Here is an 18,426-nt window from a genome sequence, read left to right on the forward strand (position 1 = left end):
CGTTTTCCCTATTTAAATACAGTTACACGAGTAGTGTGACTCGACCTAGGACGGTGACACAAAATTTTCTAAGCGTGTAAAATGGATATCTATATTGTATGGCAGAATACCATAGCAAGTGCTTGAGAGCACTTCGACTCGGCGCAGTAATATCATCTCTCGTGAAAAGTCCGCTCCCGTTGAAATGAGAGGGAGGAGGAGAGGCAGCGGGGGGAGCGGACTTTTCACGAGAGATGATATTACTGCGCAGAGTCAAAGTGCTCCCAAGCACTTGCTATGGTATTCTGCCATACAATATAGTTATCCATTTTACACGCTTAGAAAAGCACAACGTTTTATTTTGTGTCACCGTCCTAGGTCGAGTTACACTACTCGTGTCACTGTATTTAAATAGGGAAAACGTGGAGGTGTTTGGTCGCTTCTCTTCTTGGCACGTATTGAATGAACAGGGCTGAGATAAGATCTAACAAAGTTTCGCCGCAAGACAGCGATTTAGTGCACGCACTGAGACAAGAGAGGTATGCATCAATTCGACTTAGTTAAGGGAATAACATAGTTTAATATGAAAAACCAGTAGAGTATCTCTTTAAGTATGTCCAGCTACAGCTGCAAGTCATGCAGTTTCTCAACCTCTCTCTTAAATGCGTTCACCATACATGGTTTTAATAGTGTAATTGATCAATAAAAAATTTTTTTGACAAGAACATTGTTTGGATTGTCTTTTGATTTGCAGTTATTCTGAAGTTGCATTATAATATTATTACCTATAGATTTATATACTGTAATAACTACATATTATATAGTTATAATATCATTAGTAATTTGAAAATTACAATGTTTTGCAATAATGCATCAATATATCAATATAGATATTACAGTACAATATCGTATAAATTACAACAGAAGCAGACAAAAATTACAAAAATACTGTAAAAATACAGTACAATACTGTTTTGTAGTTTACAGTACTGTTCGTGTGTACTGTAAATTGAATTACAGTACAGTTACTGTAAATCGAAATACAGTACCTTGCTGGCAACCTTGCTGCCAGTACTGTACTGTAAAAATACAAGAAAATTGTTAACAGTGTACGTCCTCAAGCCCATGACCCAGAAACCGTTCGAACCCAGCCATCTTGAAGGACATCTCAATTTTCTAATTGCACTGTGAGGAGGCGAGGAATGAGGATTGAGGAAGCTTCCTGAGGAGTCATGAGTGAGGATACACATGTAGGGTGTTTGGGCTCAGGATTGTTACAATATATACATATATAGCCATGAACTGACTTGAGCCAGTCTCTTGAGCTATAAAAGTCATGTGACTGATGACTCTATATGATAATGAGTCCTCCACAAAAAAAAGATCTATAATACAATGACATTTTAGGAATTTATATGATGTTTACATACAATGTTGTTTTATCAGAATACATGGTTTCTTTTGAATGTCCATTGATAATAAAACCATATTTTCATATTTAATACTGTAGATGATGTAGATCTACTAGCAAAACCTGCAAAACTAATCTGCAAAACCGATGAATGTCTCAAGCACAGAGAATCCAATTTACTAACCTTGTTTAATTATGTCTCACTTGACCATTTAAGAGAACACAGGAGACCATTTCCTAACAATCCGCGTTATTAAAGATTTTCTGGAACAACATTGCTTCCGTTGTACAGGGAGTGCTAGTCAAACGGAAAAGCAATTGGTAATGATTTTTTACGGAAGAGCATGATGAGAGGTGGGCGTATCTTTCTTTAGTTAATCTGACCTTTTGTTCCCGCTGAGGATTAAGCCCATTATGACTCAAGTTATTGTTATTACGTACATTATTCAAGATGACCAGATGCCTGAGCAGGAGGGGGGTTTTAAGTGCCAAGCCAGGGATGGCTGTGTGTGATTGGCTGGTATGTGGAGAACGTTCTAGAGGTCAGAGGGCAGATACTTCCAAAGGGAAGACACCATCTGGCCCACTGCTGACTCATGGCGGACTCGGATTTTGATCTTAGTGTTCCCTCCTGTCAATGAGAAACATGACAGATTGACTAAAATCAATAAATTGTAACAGCATACCAGTGGATCATCACAGACTTAATATAATATAAAAGTATGACCATCAGTGTGTTCTGTATAGTGATGACCATTTTAATAAGCTTTAGATACTTATTCTATCTACTAGACATCATTTTTCTAATTGATCATCAGACTAAAAAATTTTTTTTTTAAATCCTTTACAGTTTTTTTCAATTGTTTACACGCAATTTTGAAAACCGGGTTCTTTTTTTCAAAATATAATCACAATTATCCAAACACCACACTCAATTTGCATAATTCCTAGATTGTTTGCAAAATGACACACTTCTGTCAAAACATACACACTTCAGTCAAAAGATATACACATATTTGTGAAAATGCTATTAGTTTTCATTTAACCAACACAGTCCTCAATGATCAGACAATATTGCAGCCAGTTTCACACGGCTGTGATAAATAAAAAACACATTTGTAAAAAAACTATTTTTAGGAAATAGCAAGTGCTAGATTTTTGGCCAGACATTGTTATGTAAGAGATTATTTAGATGAAAAAAAAAAAAATAGTGACAAACCCACAACATTCTTCATGATTAGTTTGAGATATAGGGAGAATGTACACAAACAGGCCTACTATAAACTTGCCAAGCACTGCACAACACTGATTTCTGCAGACTCATATTTCAAGTATTTATTTACAGTATTTCTTACCATAATCAGTTACAGTAATCAACCAACAAAGAAATCAATGAAAAAAATAAAATCTGTAGACAAATAAAAATTACTGCATGAAGTACAACAGTTTGACTACATACAGTTTGATAAAAACTACTGTAAAAGCAACAAGAATACTGTAACTATTCAGTTACAGTATCAACCAGAGATTTGGTTGATCTCTTTGTCCAGCTTCCATCAGTGTCAGTCCATTGTTGATAACATGGTCAATAAGTGTTGCACGTATTTCTTGAGTCAAATTTGGTCCTCGTCTTCTTTGTTCAGGTTCTATCAACTCTTCAAGTCCTTCTCTACCTCTTCCTCTACCTAGGGCTCTTCCTCTATCTCCTTCTCCTCTTCCTCTATCTCCTTCTTCTCCTCTTCCTCTACCTGGGCCTCCTCCTCTACCTCCTTCACCTCTTCCTCTACCTCCTTCTCCTCCTCCTCTACCTCATTCACCTCTTCCTCTACCTCCTTCTCCTCTTCCTCTACCTCCTTCACCTCCTCTTTGAGCTCCCCCTCTTATTCTCACTCTTCTTCTTCTTCTTCTTCTTCTTCATCTTCTTCTAGCTCCTTCCATTTTTGTTGAAGACAGGTGAACTTGAAGACAGGTGAACCTGCTGCCTTTTATAGCACACCTGAGTGCTGCGTTTTCAAATTAGCACATGTGTGCTTCCACACCTGGTGGATGTGCATATCCAATTCATTCATTAGTGTGGTCAATGGCAAACCGGGGCTTTGTAATGACAAGGAAGTAACCTCACAATCCTTATCTGTGTCTAAGGTGTGAAAATGTGTGTAGAGTTTTACAAATTACTGTGTGTAATGTTTTGCAAAAAGGGTGAAGCTGACAACGTGCTTACAATTGTGCAAATCTAGGCTGGCGTTTTGCTCCTTGAGTGTAAGGTTTTGCTAATAGTGGGAAAGTTTTAATTTTAGTGTGTAAGCAATTGAAAAAAACTGTAAACACACAGTGAAGGAGGGAACCAAGCCATAGCGGGTGCAAATATCAGTTGTGGACAAAGTACACAAATCAAGAACTTGAGTAAAAGATACCCTAAAAAAATATCCATCCATTCGCCATTTTCTTTACAGGGTCGCATGTAATAAAAGTACCAGTACTCCTTTTCAATTTTACGTGAGTAAGAGTACAAAGGTTCTTGGTTTTTAACTTTTTCTCCGCCAGCTTTTTTTTATTTAAAGTTGCCAGCCACCGCCAGCGTTTTTGATAATTTTCACAAAAATGTCATGTCCCCCAATATATTTTGTTGTCTGAATATCTGAACATGCAATATATCAAAAGAAAGAACAGACCCTCTGATAAAAAATTTTTTTTAAAAAGTTTTAGCTTCATACATTCTTTTTTTATCAACACTTGAATATGGGTAAGTTTCATAAAAAAAGTAACATTTTGAGCAAAAAAACAAAAAAACAAAATGGGGTCTGGAGAGAAGTGACCTGCATCAGCAATTGCACGTAACAAGAGACTGAACATGATTCAAGACCCCGATATATTCACAGCAAATTTCTTTTTTGCTCTTCGCTTAGAAATAAAAAGAAATTGGAAATACATTTGGAGCGATTAACGAGCATCCTGACGTTGTCCACACTGCTGAGAGGGATGTTTAGATGAATATGTAAATATGTGCTGCGTCCTTTCCTCTCAAAAACAAATAAACACACAACCAGAATGCACCAGCTCTACAATTCACCGGCATCATGTCCACAGATGAGGTAATTAAAATTACACTATTATGATAGTTTGATTAAAATTTATTTGAAACTATAGACTATAGATCTGAATATGTGAGATAGTTTAAATTAATCCTTTTTTTTTTTTTTTTTTTGCATGACACATTGACACTACAGTACAGAATGGCTCTTTCGGCATTTTCCTGAACATTGTATAAGCATTTGTTTCATGTGTCATAGAACGAGCATTTGTTTCATGTGTCATAGAGGTTCTTGGGAGTGTGTGTAAACGTCACATCCTTTTGCTTTTCTCAGTACAAATGTCCTTCACATAAAAATCAGTCTACAGGCTTGACAACCTATAGGAAGTGAGGAAAGGTCTCATTTTTTAAAGTTTCTTTACAAGCTGGTCACATATTGGCAATATAAAAAAAAAATATGAATACATTAAAATTATTACATATTGCACATTTAAGTACAGTAACAAAGTAAGATTTTTTGTAGTCTACTGCTAGTACTCCATGTTGAAATTACTTTTTTTTCTTGGAACACAAAATAATATATTGACAGAATGTCCCCCGCTTTTTTCCATGAAATGACAGTAGTACAGGAGACTGGGGATGGTTGTAACACAGGTTAATTGAAACACTTCCAATTTCTTTATTTTCCAAGTTACACATCGCCTGATTCACTTCACACATCCTCAGTTTAGTCTTTATAATCCACATGCGAGAAAGTAAAGCCCTGTGACAGACACAGCACATTTTAGAGCAGAAAATCTCATTTTGATGTAGAAAAGTAACTTTTTTTTACTTTATTTTATGGCAATTCCCTTTGTAGTTCAACTCATAAAAGTTAAATTATGTTTATTTTGTGTCTATGTAGATATGCAAGTTTTCATGCAAGTTGTTAGTGCTAATGTTTTGGCTGTTAGCTGTGAGCTAGTTCATGACTACAGGACGCTGGGTTAGTTGTAACATTAATTAAACATCTCACAACCTACCCCAAGTACATTTTTTGTTTATTTATTTGTTATCTTTGAACTTCAGTATGCCTATGGTCAGGGGTGTCCAAACTCGGTTCTGGAGGGCCACTGTCCTGCAGAGTTTAGCTCCAACTTGCCTCAACACATCGGCCTTTGTTAAATAAAAAGCTTTCAAAATCCTTTTTTTTTCTTTTCATAATCCTTATTTCATAATGTTACATATCACCCCATGGTGTTACAACTAACCCGGACTTTAGGGTGAATTGTAACATTTCACTCCCCATGTTTGAAACTCAACCACTCATTTTCTGTTTGTGACGTTTAATAGCTGACACTTGTAACTAATTTGAATGACATTTTGAATGGACTGGCTTAAAATAACTCCAAAATGCAGACAGAAATGTCAAAAATGTTACAACCATCTCCAGTCTCCCCTACTATAGGTTACAGTCTATTATAGCTCTTACAGTGAGAATTTAGTGAAAATCTCCAAAGTGAATGATGAGAAATAAAACAAAACAATTTTTTAAAAACTTGGACATATATTAGGTAATGAAATGGAGAAAAAAATGTTTAGTACGATTTATTAGGGTGACATATGACCTAAACATGTTTTAGTAAGATTAATTTAAAGATTAAAGATTAAATTGTCTAAAATTCAGATCTGTATAGTGGTGGTGGTGCAGAATGTAAGATGGGAAATACAATATCTAGTCCAAGTTTTATAATAAGAATCCTTGAATGTCCGATGATGAATAGATTCACACTACACAATGGGACATTCTCTCCTGTATGTCACTGCTTGCTAAGGAGAATCTGCTGACGATGGAATTTGCCAAGTGTGGCTGGCCATTACTGGAGCTTATTCTCAAAGATGTCCTCATAAGTGCCAGATAAAACAAAGGATTCAGAGCAGGACGGATAGAGTGTGTTTTCCTGGATACATGTTTTCTGATTAATGAGGCTCATTGCTGTTGAAAAAAAAACTTTTTCATTTCTATTCATTGTTTCCATACCGAGTCACTTTATTTGTGTCACAATAATGATTTCTGATGATGCTAGCAAGAAAAAAAAAACCTGCGTGTCCTTTTTCATTTGTTTCTAAACAGATCTTAACAGGAATCAGGCATTTATTTCATCGATTCCTTTCTACAGAAAGCAGAAAGTGCCCTATATTAACAGTCACCAAGTTATTTTCATACATTTTATCGTAAACTTGACTCTTAATCACAGCTCCATGTAAAGGTCACACAGTCGCATCACTATCAATAATGGCAGGTGAAGAGCTCATGTGGTATTCTGTTAATATATAGGAAATTACTCAGTTCCAACATTCCCTCTTCACCCCTGGTTGGAGGAATAAATGAGGGACAATGTAAAGGATGAAATGACATGCCAAGGAAAAGTAGGACGGTGTGACAGATCTCCTCACCTTTTAAAGTACCTGGTATCAGGAGACAAATGCTTCTCCTTCCTGCTGACTGCAGGAATGACAGTAATGATCCCTATCTATCAAATGTGCACTGGTGGGAATGGGAAATTGTCAGAGTGGTTCGTGTATGCATGTGGGTATGAGGGTATGAGGGAAGGCTATGTATTAGACTGCATTAATGGCTTTCATACCCCCTTAAGGTATGAAACCTCATGCTGTGAACACATGTCAGTACTTCAGCTTGATGCATTAGAAGCTCCTTCTTCGAAAGCACTCGCTTCATAATATAGTGGATGTGGAGCCTGGCCATTACTGTATATTATACACAATGAATATTTTGCAATCTGAACTTTAACACAAAATGCTAGTTGTCCATATAAATATGATCAATTATATCAACTCTGCTTTGCTTTCTTTACCAAGTTCAGCATGGAAAAGGCAAGGCATTGTATTTTATTGATGTGAGCTCATAGTGATGAAAAACTAAATAACTGTCATGAAAATTCACTGGTCAGAAAGGATAGAAACCCTGTAAAGAGGTTCAAGCGCATTGAGAACAAATACAAATTGTCAGCAATTTCCTCCTGATGTAACGCTTAAACATGATTGCCATTGGTATAACCTAACATCTTCAGGTAAATTTAACTGTTTAATAAAATAAATAATATTTTGTTGAAAATTTTTCATTTTAACCATATAAAGTTAAATTTATGTTACCTGTCAAAACATTTTGAAATTAGTTGTAATTCATTTTAATTTATTATTATTATTATTATCATATTATTTTAATTGGCAGGCATAGTCAAAACAGGGATATGATCATTCATTTCATTCAAGTGATGTGATTATTGTTAACAGCTGCAACTTGCAGGTATTTTGATTGCTGATTGGCTGAAGGTAAGGAGTGGGGTGTATAAGAGATTCCTATTGAGCTTCATATGCTATCATCAAGTGAGGGGATTGTAACAGAAGTTGCTGGTTACTTAGTCTGGTGGTGCCTTATTTAACAATGGGCTCTAGATACTGCTTAAGGTGAGCTCTAAATTTCCTGAAATTAAGTTTTTTATTTTGGTCTAAAGCTGACTGAACCTGTACATTGCTCTACCAAATGGTTGACTTGCTTTTTTCGCCCCAGAATTCTTTTTGCCTTGTTTCCTGCTTGTGTAACCTGTTTGGGGAATTATGAAGGTAGGCCTAACACACTTCAGATATTTATCTGAAACATTGCAGTCTCATGCTGTTTGTGTACTTTATTTTTTTCAACAGGGAGCATGCCAACTGCTAATGTGCAAAGAGTTTCAACTCGTATTTTCCCAGTGATTGTCCCTGAGGTGAAACAAATGGGAAGTCGGAATGACCCTGCCTACAGTTCTGTTCACCTGCCCCACCATCAAGGTGCCCATGGAAGTTACAATTATCATAAAGGGAGATTAGTTGCAGGCTCAAATATAAGATCTGATTCAAAAGATTGTCAGACTCCAGCTAAAAGTGACAATCAAGAAAATATGATTAACTTTAAGCCTTCTGCTTCTGTTCCAAAATATGACTGGTCAGGTTTTGGACAACCCTCTGTTCAATATGGCTCTCGTACAGCTACTGATGCCTTCAAAAATGTCCAGCCTAGTGGCCGACTTGCTTCTACTTCATATCAGGGTGGGTCCACCTTAATGAAAACACTAAAAGTACCTGAACCTAAGCCCTTAAAACCCTCTAGAGGTGAATCTAGTTATACTAGAACATCTGGATCTAGCAGGATCTTTGTAGTGAATGCTCATAAAAATGCATTTGGCCATGAGTTCAACTCTGAAGTTACTAGAGACCCAAATCATGGATTAACTTCTAGCTCAAGTCAGATGTCCCCTCAGCATAGTTCATCTAAGGGGAGACAAAGTACTAACAAAGTCCAGACAGCCAGTAGCAGTTATGGCCCATTGCTGAAGGGAACACCTGTGTATTCAAGTATAAATCCAAGAAAACTCTCTAGTAGTGGAATTCAGTACAGTGAGCTCGAGTCTTCAGTTGTTAGCTCGGGGCCAGTCTTTGTAGTTCAGAGTGGAGGAAGTGCTCAAGGTCGTGGGCGCCTAGATTCTGTTCCCAGTCATGTTGACCCCTATCAGTCCAGTCAGACCTCTAGAGATTTGACTGCCAGTAGTCAGGGCAAGTCATGGAATGAACCTCTTCACTACTCAATGAGTGGTACTCCATACAGTCCCAGTCCTGCGCTAAGAAAACCTTCCAAAAATGACTGCAGAGACAACGTTGATAAATCTCCAATTACCAGCTCTGGTGAGGTGGTTCTCAGTCCCCCAGAAAGTGCTCATAGAAACAAGTTACCACCTCACTATGAAGCTACTCTCCCCAAATTCCAACAGACCTACAATTTCCATGCTCAGCCTAGTCAAAACTATAAGCCCATGTACCCCTCTCAAAGTCGAGCTCAACATAATGTGTCAAAGTCCTCAATTGCCAGTTCTGGAGCTATCAGGATAATGCAGGGTCCTACAAATGTTCAAAGTACACCAGAATCCAAAAAACCCAAAGTTCATCCTAGCTTTTCCTTCTCTTCTGTGAAGGGGACCTCATACAAACCAAATTCTAGGCCCTCAAAACCTTCTAGAAGTGAATTAGGATTCAGTGCCACTAACCCCAATATTGCTGGAGCTAATAAGATCAATACAGTCCGTGTTCGGCTTAATAAACCACCCACAAGCAGCTTTGGTAATTTTCAGAACCAACGGGCTTCTGGTGGCATTAGCAGTGGTGCTTTCCAAAGTTCCTTCCCTCCATGTTCCATGGGCCAGAGGCCAGGTCAAAATGTACATACGCCTATTGGTTCTTCAGCTCCTCGATATCATGGTTCCAAAGGAGTCCAGAGCCAATTCACTGTATCTCAAGGAAATACAGATTACACTAGGCATATCACTGCAATTCCAAGTGAGTTTGACCAAGGTTCCATCCGAAGGATTCTTCCTATACTTTCCAGCAACTACAGACAAGGTTTGCTCAAGTGCACCGCAATCATAATCTCATTGCATGTTTAAAATATGATTTTCAGTCAGAAAATAACATTGTTCCTTCTGCCACAGCTGAACAAAACCAGCCTCAAGTTAACAGGCTGGAATCCACAGCTCCTAAATGTGAGGTGACCCAAAATAGCCCTGCAGGTCTTGGTCAAGAGGACCTAGTCAAATTCCAGGATGTGAACCTCTCCATCTAGAAGCAGTTCTTTACGTCTGCCATAAAGTAAGTACAATTGCTCTGTCTGTTTTGGTGTTTACCAGCAAGTGATCTGCACTCTGCAAGCAATACTGTAGTCCAAAAGTGGCATGGTTATTACAGCATCCCAGCAATCTGTCTTTGCTTTATCTAGTGGGCAGTCTCATTTCCTAATTGTAATTCGGGATGTTTGTGGCTATGTTCAGAATATGATTGTAGTTTACTTCATTCATGCAGTGTACTATATGACCACTATATAGTTGGTAACAGTTGTGTAACTGTATAATGCGATTTAACATTTCAAACCGCTGAATGCTCGTTTTCACAACTTTACAGATGGATTTCACAATTTAGTTAAACTGTCACAAGTTCAATTTAGTCCAGTTGTATTTGAAATTTCACACCTCAATACAACAGCAATATTGATAATGTACAGTATTCCACATGACATACTAAAATCTTTACTTTTTGGCAGCTGTAGTAGGTCATTGGGGTATTCGACGTGTAGCATAAAGAAAATCTGTGTAGAAAATGCGTACAGCAGAAATTTAGTAGCCTATACCTTTTTGAACATGGCCCCTAACATGGCATTGAAGCCAGTGAAAACCTTCGTTTGTTTTTAATAGCATACTTGCATTATTCTCGAATGTCAACACTAATGGTTTTTCAAATTCTTGCAGCCTTGATTAGGTGTGTGTTGGGGAGGCTGTCAGTCATCAGGCTCTGGTCTCTGCAAGGACTATAGGATGCTCTGACTGATCCAGTGCGTTGCTGTTCAGTGATCATAGAAACTGTGGACACAGGAAACTGTCTTGGCAATTTATGACTCTTGATTCACCACCTTTTCGAAGACTGTACATTTTCATATTAATAAAGACTTTAAACCCACAAAATCTGTTTAATGCTTTCCAAATCCTGTCAAAAATGTTATATAAATGTGACATTTGACTTCATAAATGAATGGGCATGTTTGGAGTTGAATACTTATGTCTGTCCGACTAAGACGGGCTACTTGTCTTACAATGCATAGAAGAAATTGGTTATGTTCTTGCTGTTTAATGACAGCATCACCACAGCTGCTGTTGGAAGCTCTATACCGCAGAAATGCAAGTAAAGAGTTTGGTGTGGTAAAATTGGCTGCAGATAGGCCTGTAGCTATTTATTCCTAAATTATTTACTAGTCCTACTTCGGAAGGAGAAAAAGTTAATCCACTTCACTGTAGAGGAGCGTTGACGCCATCTGTTGGTTAAAAAATCTCAGCGCTGCGTTACCTTATCATAAAATGTAGATTAACTATCCAATTCAAAATACATCGAAGGTTAACTTTGTTTTATTCAAATATACGTGTACACTTGGTTGCAAACGTCTTTTGATCTGATTTACAGTCAATGAAACAATGGGTGAGACTTTTCAAGTGACGTCACTTGTGTCCATGTCCTGATGTACCTGTAGAATCAGGTAGCCTGCGAGATCTACTTGTTTGTAGAAGCAGGTACGACGAGCATTCCGGTCAAATCATTCTTCACCTTTTGCTCTTTTTTTTTTAAATACAGTTTGAGGACGACTGAATGAGAACCGGCTGTATATTTGTGGAGTAATATTGAAATCTAAGTCGAGTAACCTTTTTGAGCTCTCCGGACTTCCGGAAGAATCTCGTCAGACTTCGACATTTCCCCCATATGTTGTGAGTAAACTAACAAAGTTTGTATTAATATTACTCAAGATGTTCTGATGTTGTACACAGTGTTTTACACAGTAGCGTACTAGTTAGTTCCTAAAACCTCGTATCGTTCATTTGACTGAATTTTGAAAGATAAATGCGGCATGTTTGTTTGGGGACAGTGCGAACTTTGTATCTTTTCGGAATTTGTAAATAATCAATGGCGGCCTAGATATTAATATTAAACTGCATGGATGCAATTTACTCTGCATCACAAAGATTAAATTGTCTAATCTGCTGTGATCTAAATCTGTATTAGCCTACATTTAAGTTGGAAATAATTATGTTTTTAAATATTTACTTAGACTAAGACTGCTTTTAAAAGTTTAATTGTTCCAGAAGTAGAACAAAAATCTGTAGTCTACAACTTGCTTGTTTTTAAAATATATAATTTTTTACTTTATATTTTTCACTTTCATAAGGCTTTATGTTACACTACGAACATTTAGATTCTATGTGTTGATGGTGTTGAGGTGAACGTTTTACTTTCACTATCTTATTAACAATGACAACAACAGTCAAGAAAGCTTTTAAACTGGTTGGTTTACATTTCTAAAGGAAATTTGGGACAGTATGCTGCAGTTTTGTTACTGAGACTGAAAGTGTAAGGTAAAACCTTCTTCCCCCTCCCAGTTTTCTCCCATTATGTTTTTCTTTTTCTTTAACAGACCCTGAGGTCACAGTCCAGCATCAGGTAACTGCAAAAAGCAGCCACCAGAGGACGGTCTGGGCCGAGTGTTGTCCCTATGGAGAGCACCCCGTCCTGGACCAGTGGTCCCATTGATGAAGGGCCATACCGAGAACGATCTGTCGACCCCGTGGAGGTTGAGATCCAGCATATTGGAGTGAGGCACAAAGTCAACAAGGATGCTAATGGAAATACGACTGGGCCGGAGACAGTAAGCTTTCTCCCTGCCAAAGAAGAGCCCGTTTCGGGGACGTGTATGTGCGGACCTTGTGCGTCCGTGGGTAGCTGCAGGAAGCTTTTTTGTAGCGTGTTGACTTGTGGATTGTATCGCGTATGTCGGCACTTGCCTTGTCTCATTTCGAGCGCAGCTCCTAACGCACCGGTGGAGATTCTGTCAAGTCCTCCACAGGTTGAGAATGGCTTCTATCCTGACGTCTGTATTGGTGGTGTCAAGGTGGACACATCCGTCATTGAAGAAGATGAGGAGTGTGTGTCGTTTTCCACTTCTAAATTAGAGATGGACAGTCCAGTCTACTTCAGTAGCTTACGGGACGATGACTTTATCAATGGCAACGAGACAGAAGATGTGGACACACTCATCACCCGGAAGCTTATGGAGGTCTTCTCTGAGTTTGAGATCAACGAGCTGGCCAAGTGTACCACGGACTCCATGTTCCTGCGGCGTTCCCGGGAGATCAGTCAACTGATCTCGGATATCGTGCAGGAACACAACATGGAGGAGAAGGAGGCCGAGTGCAGGCTTGTGCGAGAGATTGTTCGCATCAGTACGCGCAAGAGTAAGAAGAAGCCCCAAATTCGTCCGCAGGAGCTGCAGCGGGACAGCGGCAATGACACCTGGAACAGCAAAAAGAACAGCCAAAAGAGCAGCTTCAATTCCATGAGTGATGGAAGTGGGTGGCAACAACATTTCTCTTTCTTTTGCTCAATGTCTAGTCCTGAACTTTGTGAAATATACGGCGTCTCATTCTCAGTGGCCTCTTGCAAATTTGAACGTCACCATGAATTATAGATGATTTATCCATGCACATGACATCATTATTTATTTTTTTATTGTTAATGTGCCCTCATAATCTTTAATCAAAATAATAATGATCTCTTCTCTGATGATTTGTTTACTGATGCGAGAACGGGACAACATGTCACTCACATGAGATCACAGCAATAGCAAACCACAACAATCCAATCAATTCCAGATGGACAAAATCTAGTCACTCCCTACATTTTTTCATGTCCGAGAAGCTGTTTCATTCAGATATACACCACAATAGGGAAGAAAAGATTATTGCAACTTCCGTTTCATGCCGACTTCAGTAAATAACCTATTTTATTCTCTGTTTAGAGTTGCAGATTTCCATGGAGCGGTCCGATGACATAGAAGCCAGGAAGTTACGCAACAACAGTAACCAGTGTGAGTAGTGAATTTGATTTTATGAACTGTTTACACAGACTTTTCTCAACACAAAAACCTGATTACGGCAATGCGAAAATATCTCTAGAATGCATTTCACCCCAAAATCAGTCTTAAAGACAGCATAAATCCCCATTATGTATAAAAGCAATTTAAGTATTGATATTAAAATAATACAGTACTGTTCAAAAGTTGTTGTTCCTTTGTTTTTTTTTAAAGATATTAATGTTTACTTAGCAAGGATGCATTAAATTAATAAGGGAAGACAAATGTTTATAATGTTACAAAAGCTTTTCTATTTCTAAGAATCTTAGGGGGAAATGTATCACTGTTTTCACTCAAATATTAAGCAGCACAACTGTTTTCAACATTGATAATAATAGAATATGTTTCTTGAGCAGCAAATCAGCATATTAGAATGATTTCTGAAGGATCATGTGAAACTAAAGACTGGAGTGATGATGCTGAAAATTCAGTTTGGCCATCACAGGAATACATTTCATTGTAAAATATATTCACATAGAAAACTGTTATTTTAAATTGTAATGATATTTAACAATAATTACTGTTTTTATTATCAAATAAATGCATCCTTGTTGAGCATGAACAACTTAAATAAAAAACATCTGAAAAAAATCTTTAACCAACCCCAAACTTTTGAACGGTAGTGTACATTACAATGTTAATAATGTATTATTGTTTTCTTTTCACATTACAGTAATGTGAATATTTTATTTATTTATTCATTTATTATTATTATTTTAGTATTAAAATAATACTGCAATGTGAAAAATCAATGGTCCTAATACCCTAAACAAGTTTTTTTTTAGTTTGATTTTGGGGAGCAATGTGACCTGGTCTTTCATGAGATTCACCCACAATTTGTTTTGCATAAAACTAAGCAAAGACCTTGGCTTAACCTCATGCTAATTTAGTTAGCTAGCAGCTCAAGCTGGTTCTGTGTGTTAGCGTATCTGTGCTGTGAGCCTCTCCCTGCCTAAATTAAAGGCTGTTGAGTGCCTGCATCAGCTCTGGGAGAAGGAGACGGGTGTGTGGAGAGAGAGTTTGAGGGGTTTGTGATGTAACCAACCACATTGTCACAAACAATGCTCTCTTGTCTGGAAGCCATCTGATCGGTTACACTCCTCTGAATTTGAATGTCTCTCTTTTCCTCATCAGTGGTGGTTTACTCTTCCCTCTCACTTTGCTTGATGTTGTTTTCATGCTCTACATTGTTGGCAAGCAATAGCTGGATTTTTTGCCTTTATGCCATTATATAAACATTTGTGGGAACATAAAGTTGAGAATATAATAACTTTCAGCATGTCGTTCTAAGTGCACACATTTATTACTTCAAAATTTATGTTTTCTGCCGGCAGGGCCATGTCATAGTTTATCATTTAAATTGTATCATCTTCCCCTGTGTTTCAACACTTATAATCACATAATCACATTCCCCCTCAAAAAATAAACTACATGTTTTTTTTGTTTTTCAAGACTATGTAAATATCCTCCTTACATGTGAAATGAGATGCAAATGCAAAGAGATGCTTGTTCACAGGCTGTGGGTTTTCTGTCAGGTCAACCCTTCAGTACACTACCAATTTTTTTAAAAACAGTTCTTATTACGGAAATAATACACTTAAAGAAAGAATATACGTAAGTGTGAACAATGTTTTTGGACACTTAATTGCATGTGATTTACAATTAAATGAAAATGTGCTTGCTTTAAATGCACTTCAGTGAAAATTTATCTAAATTATAAGTGCACATTCAATACAATTAAGCACACTTCTTTTTTTCACAAGGGATGTAGTTCATAACTGCTCCATCCTTCAACAACCTCTTGTAAAAACACATTATATTGTGAAAGAGTCATAAAATAAACAAATTAATAAAACAATATGCAGAGCAGTGGCTGAGAGACACAGCTAGGAACAGCACAAGGTTTGGTAAACTACTTAAAGGATTAGTTCACCCAAAAATGAAAATTCTGTCATGATTTACTTACCCTTATGTCGTTTCCAAACCTGTAAGACCTTCATTCATCTTCAGAACACAAATTAAGACATTTTTGATGAAATCCTAGAGCTTTCTGACCCCCCTATAGACAGCAACGTCATAACCACTTTAAGGCCCAGAAAGGTAGTAAAGACATCATTAAAATAGTCCATGTGACAGTGGTTTAACCTTAATTTTATGAAGCAATGAGAATTGCCCCCGTGCGTGTGTTTGTTCCCCCAATGAAGTGGATGTTTCGGGTTTGGAAAGCTATAGTATTCTTTTAGGGTCGATTGAACACTTTTTTATTTTTAAAAGATCAATGAAAATTCTATTTCTCATGAAATGACTCCCATAAAGAGACTAGATCAAATTGCATATTTATTTGCTTTAATTTGAATCTCTCTCTCTCTCTCTCTCTCTCTCTCTCTCTCTCTCTCTCTCTCTCTCTCTCTCTCTCTCTCTCTCTCTCTCTCTCTCTCTCTCTTTCTCTTTCTTTCTCTCTCTCTCTCTCTCTCTCTCTCTCTCTCTCTCTCTCTCTCTCTCTCTCTCCCTCTCCCTCTCTCTTTCCAAACAGCATTCTCTCCGAGTTTCCAGGAAACTGGTGTGCCGATCACATCGGACACTCCCTTACTACCCAGCAGCATACGGGCGTGAGAGTTTTCCTTCAGATCATACATCTTTTTTATTTCCAAACGTCCTTAAACATTGAATACTTCATCTCTGTGAAAAATGTGTCCTCTGGCTTGGAGTCAGTGGATGATTTTAGAAGTATACCCCTGAAAATTGTGATTTCATGGGCAGTGAACATATCTGAAGAGCTAGTTGTATTTATGCTTCTACTTCACATTTTTGTTCTTTGGTCTCTTGTGATGGATATGTGAAGTATCTCAATGTTGCTGTCCAGAAAACATAAGCCAGCACATTTTGCTTGACTTCCTGAGAATGAAGAATAGAAAACAATCTGACCTCTTTATAGCCAACAGATGGGCATATACTGTAGCGTGATTTAACTCTCCACTCAGTTCTGCCTTTTAAAGAGTTAGTTCATTCAGAAATTCGGTCATAATTTATTCACCCTCATGCCAGTTTTCCTTCTTACTTGAAACACATCAAAAAGCAATGCCGTTGATGATACACACAAGAAAAAATTACTTTTGAAGACTTGTAAAATAGGGAACGAGTCACGAGTCCCCAAAGATTGGCCAGAATATCCTTCAAAAATTCACCTTTCGTGGTGCACTGAAGAAAGAAAGAGTGTGCAGCAACATGAGGGTTAATAAATAAAGACTTTTTTTTATATATATATATATATATATACATAAATAGTGAACTATTGCTTATTTGTTAAGTTGAGGAATGTATTAGTCAAATGTTGGCTCTTCAGTGAAGGTTTGATTGTGTGAAGTTTGTTGTACCAAACAAAATGCTTTGAGCCGGAATGAATGAATGTTGAAGAGTGCTAAATGGACCTGCTTATTTAAATGTACAAAGAAACTATATATGCACTTCACTTGCCATACGCGAAGTCTAGGATAGCATTTAATTGGTTACTTGTTTAAATTCAATGTATATCTTAATGTGAATGTCACTGTTGCAAGAGTTATTTGTTAGGAAAAATCATTCTCTTATGTAAGACCCTTAGGGTTGCTTTAGTGATGATCATTGAAAAAAATCTTTGTTGCTTGGTAAACATGGATTTTATAAGAAATTTATTTCATGGTTTATAGGATGCTTGTTTTGCTCAAAAACGTGGTAAAAATTGTACGCTAACTAAATTAAAATATTTTACATGTGCCTTCAGTGAAGACAGCTGACATCATCAGAATTGAGTAAATGCACTGTGTTCAACACAGAAATCAGTTGTACTCGCATTCACACCCTACTGTAATGCATGTAAAGTATGCAAATAAAAAAAAAATCCCTTATGCATGCTGGAAACATGTCAACATGTGCTGTTACAGTGTCAGGACTCATTTAAACTATGGTTTATAGGACACAATGTCACATTCAGTTTGGAAATGCTTGAGTTAAGCTGCTATACAGCACGCTTCGTATACCGAAACCATAAAACCCCCAGAGAATACCAGGAAATTGTAAAGCAGAAAATGATATTTGCTTAAGGAGAAAGGGCAGAGGAATAGTGATTCAACAAAAACTTGAAACTTATTCTTTGTTTCACATTTGGCATACATTGCATATTCACTGAATCACTTTTTGATTTATTAGACTTTCAGTTTCTGCCTTATGGCAGTAAAAGTATCATGTTTTGATATTTAGGAAACACGCTTGCCTGTGATCAATTGGATTAGTATTCATGAACCCTTCAGGCATTAAGTTAAATATGGTCAAATGTTTTAAAGGGGTTTACCGCAAGAAGACAATGCATATTTGAACTATCAGTCAGTGTGACGGAAGAGTTGTTTTAATACGTCATCCACCTTGTTTGTTATACCAAAGTGTATCCAAGAATTTATCGTAAGACGCAAAGCCAGCTGCGAGATATACTGTTGT

The 18,426-nt window shown here is 37.4% G+C and overlaps 2 protein-coding genes across 3 annotated transcripts; both read left to right on the forward strand.

Moving 5' to 3' along the window:
• The first annotated feature begins 7,818 nt into the window (after positions 1–7,818).
• Positions 7,819–10,960, forward strand: zgc:175136 (uncharacterized protein LOC100136863 homolog). Its single transcript, XM_056264839.1, has 5 exons — positions 7,819–7,889; positions 7,993–8,045; positions 8,124–9,854; positions 9,944–10,100; positions 10,754–10,960. The coding sequence occupies exons 1-4, from the start codon at positions 7,867–7,869 to the stop codon at positions 10,072–10,074; spliced, it is 1,938 nt and encodes a 645-aa protein (XP_056120814.1). The 5' UTR covers positions 7,819–7,866; the 3' UTR covers positions 10,075–10,100; positions 10,754–10,960.
• Positions 10,961–11,507: 547 nt separating this feature from the next.
• kdf1b (keratinocyte differentiation factor 1b) lies at positions 11,508–17,214 on the forward strand. Of its 2 annotated transcripts, none has more exons than XM_056264847.1 (4): positions 11,508–11,566; positions 12,463–13,393; positions 13,843–13,911; positions 16,490–17,214. In XM_056264847.1, exons 2-4 carry the CDS (start codon positions 12,541–12,543, stop codon positions 16,567–16,569), a joined length of 1,002 nt encoding a protein of 333 aa, XP_056120822.1. In that variant the 5' UTR covers positions 11,508–11,566; positions 12,463–12,540; the 3' UTR covers positions 16,570–17,214. The 2 variants fall into 2 exon arrangements, with proteins under 2 accessions (XP_056120822.1, XP_056120821.1); XM_056264846.1 differs by lacking the exon at positions 11,508–11,566 and adding an exon at positions 11,625–11,758.
• The last annotated feature ends 1,212 nt before the right edge of the window (positions 17,215–18,426 follow it).

Source organism: Rhinichthys klamathensis, unplaced genomic scaffold (genome assembly GCF_029890125.1).
Source record: "Rhinichthys klamathensis goyatoka isolate OS25496 unplaced genomic scaffold, OSU_Roscu_1.1 h1tg000225l_1, whole genome shotgun sequence".
In the NCBI taxonomy this organism is placed as follows: Eukaryota; Metazoa; Chordata; class Actinopteri; order Cypriniformes; family Leuciscidae; genus Rhinichthys; species Rhinichthys klamathensis.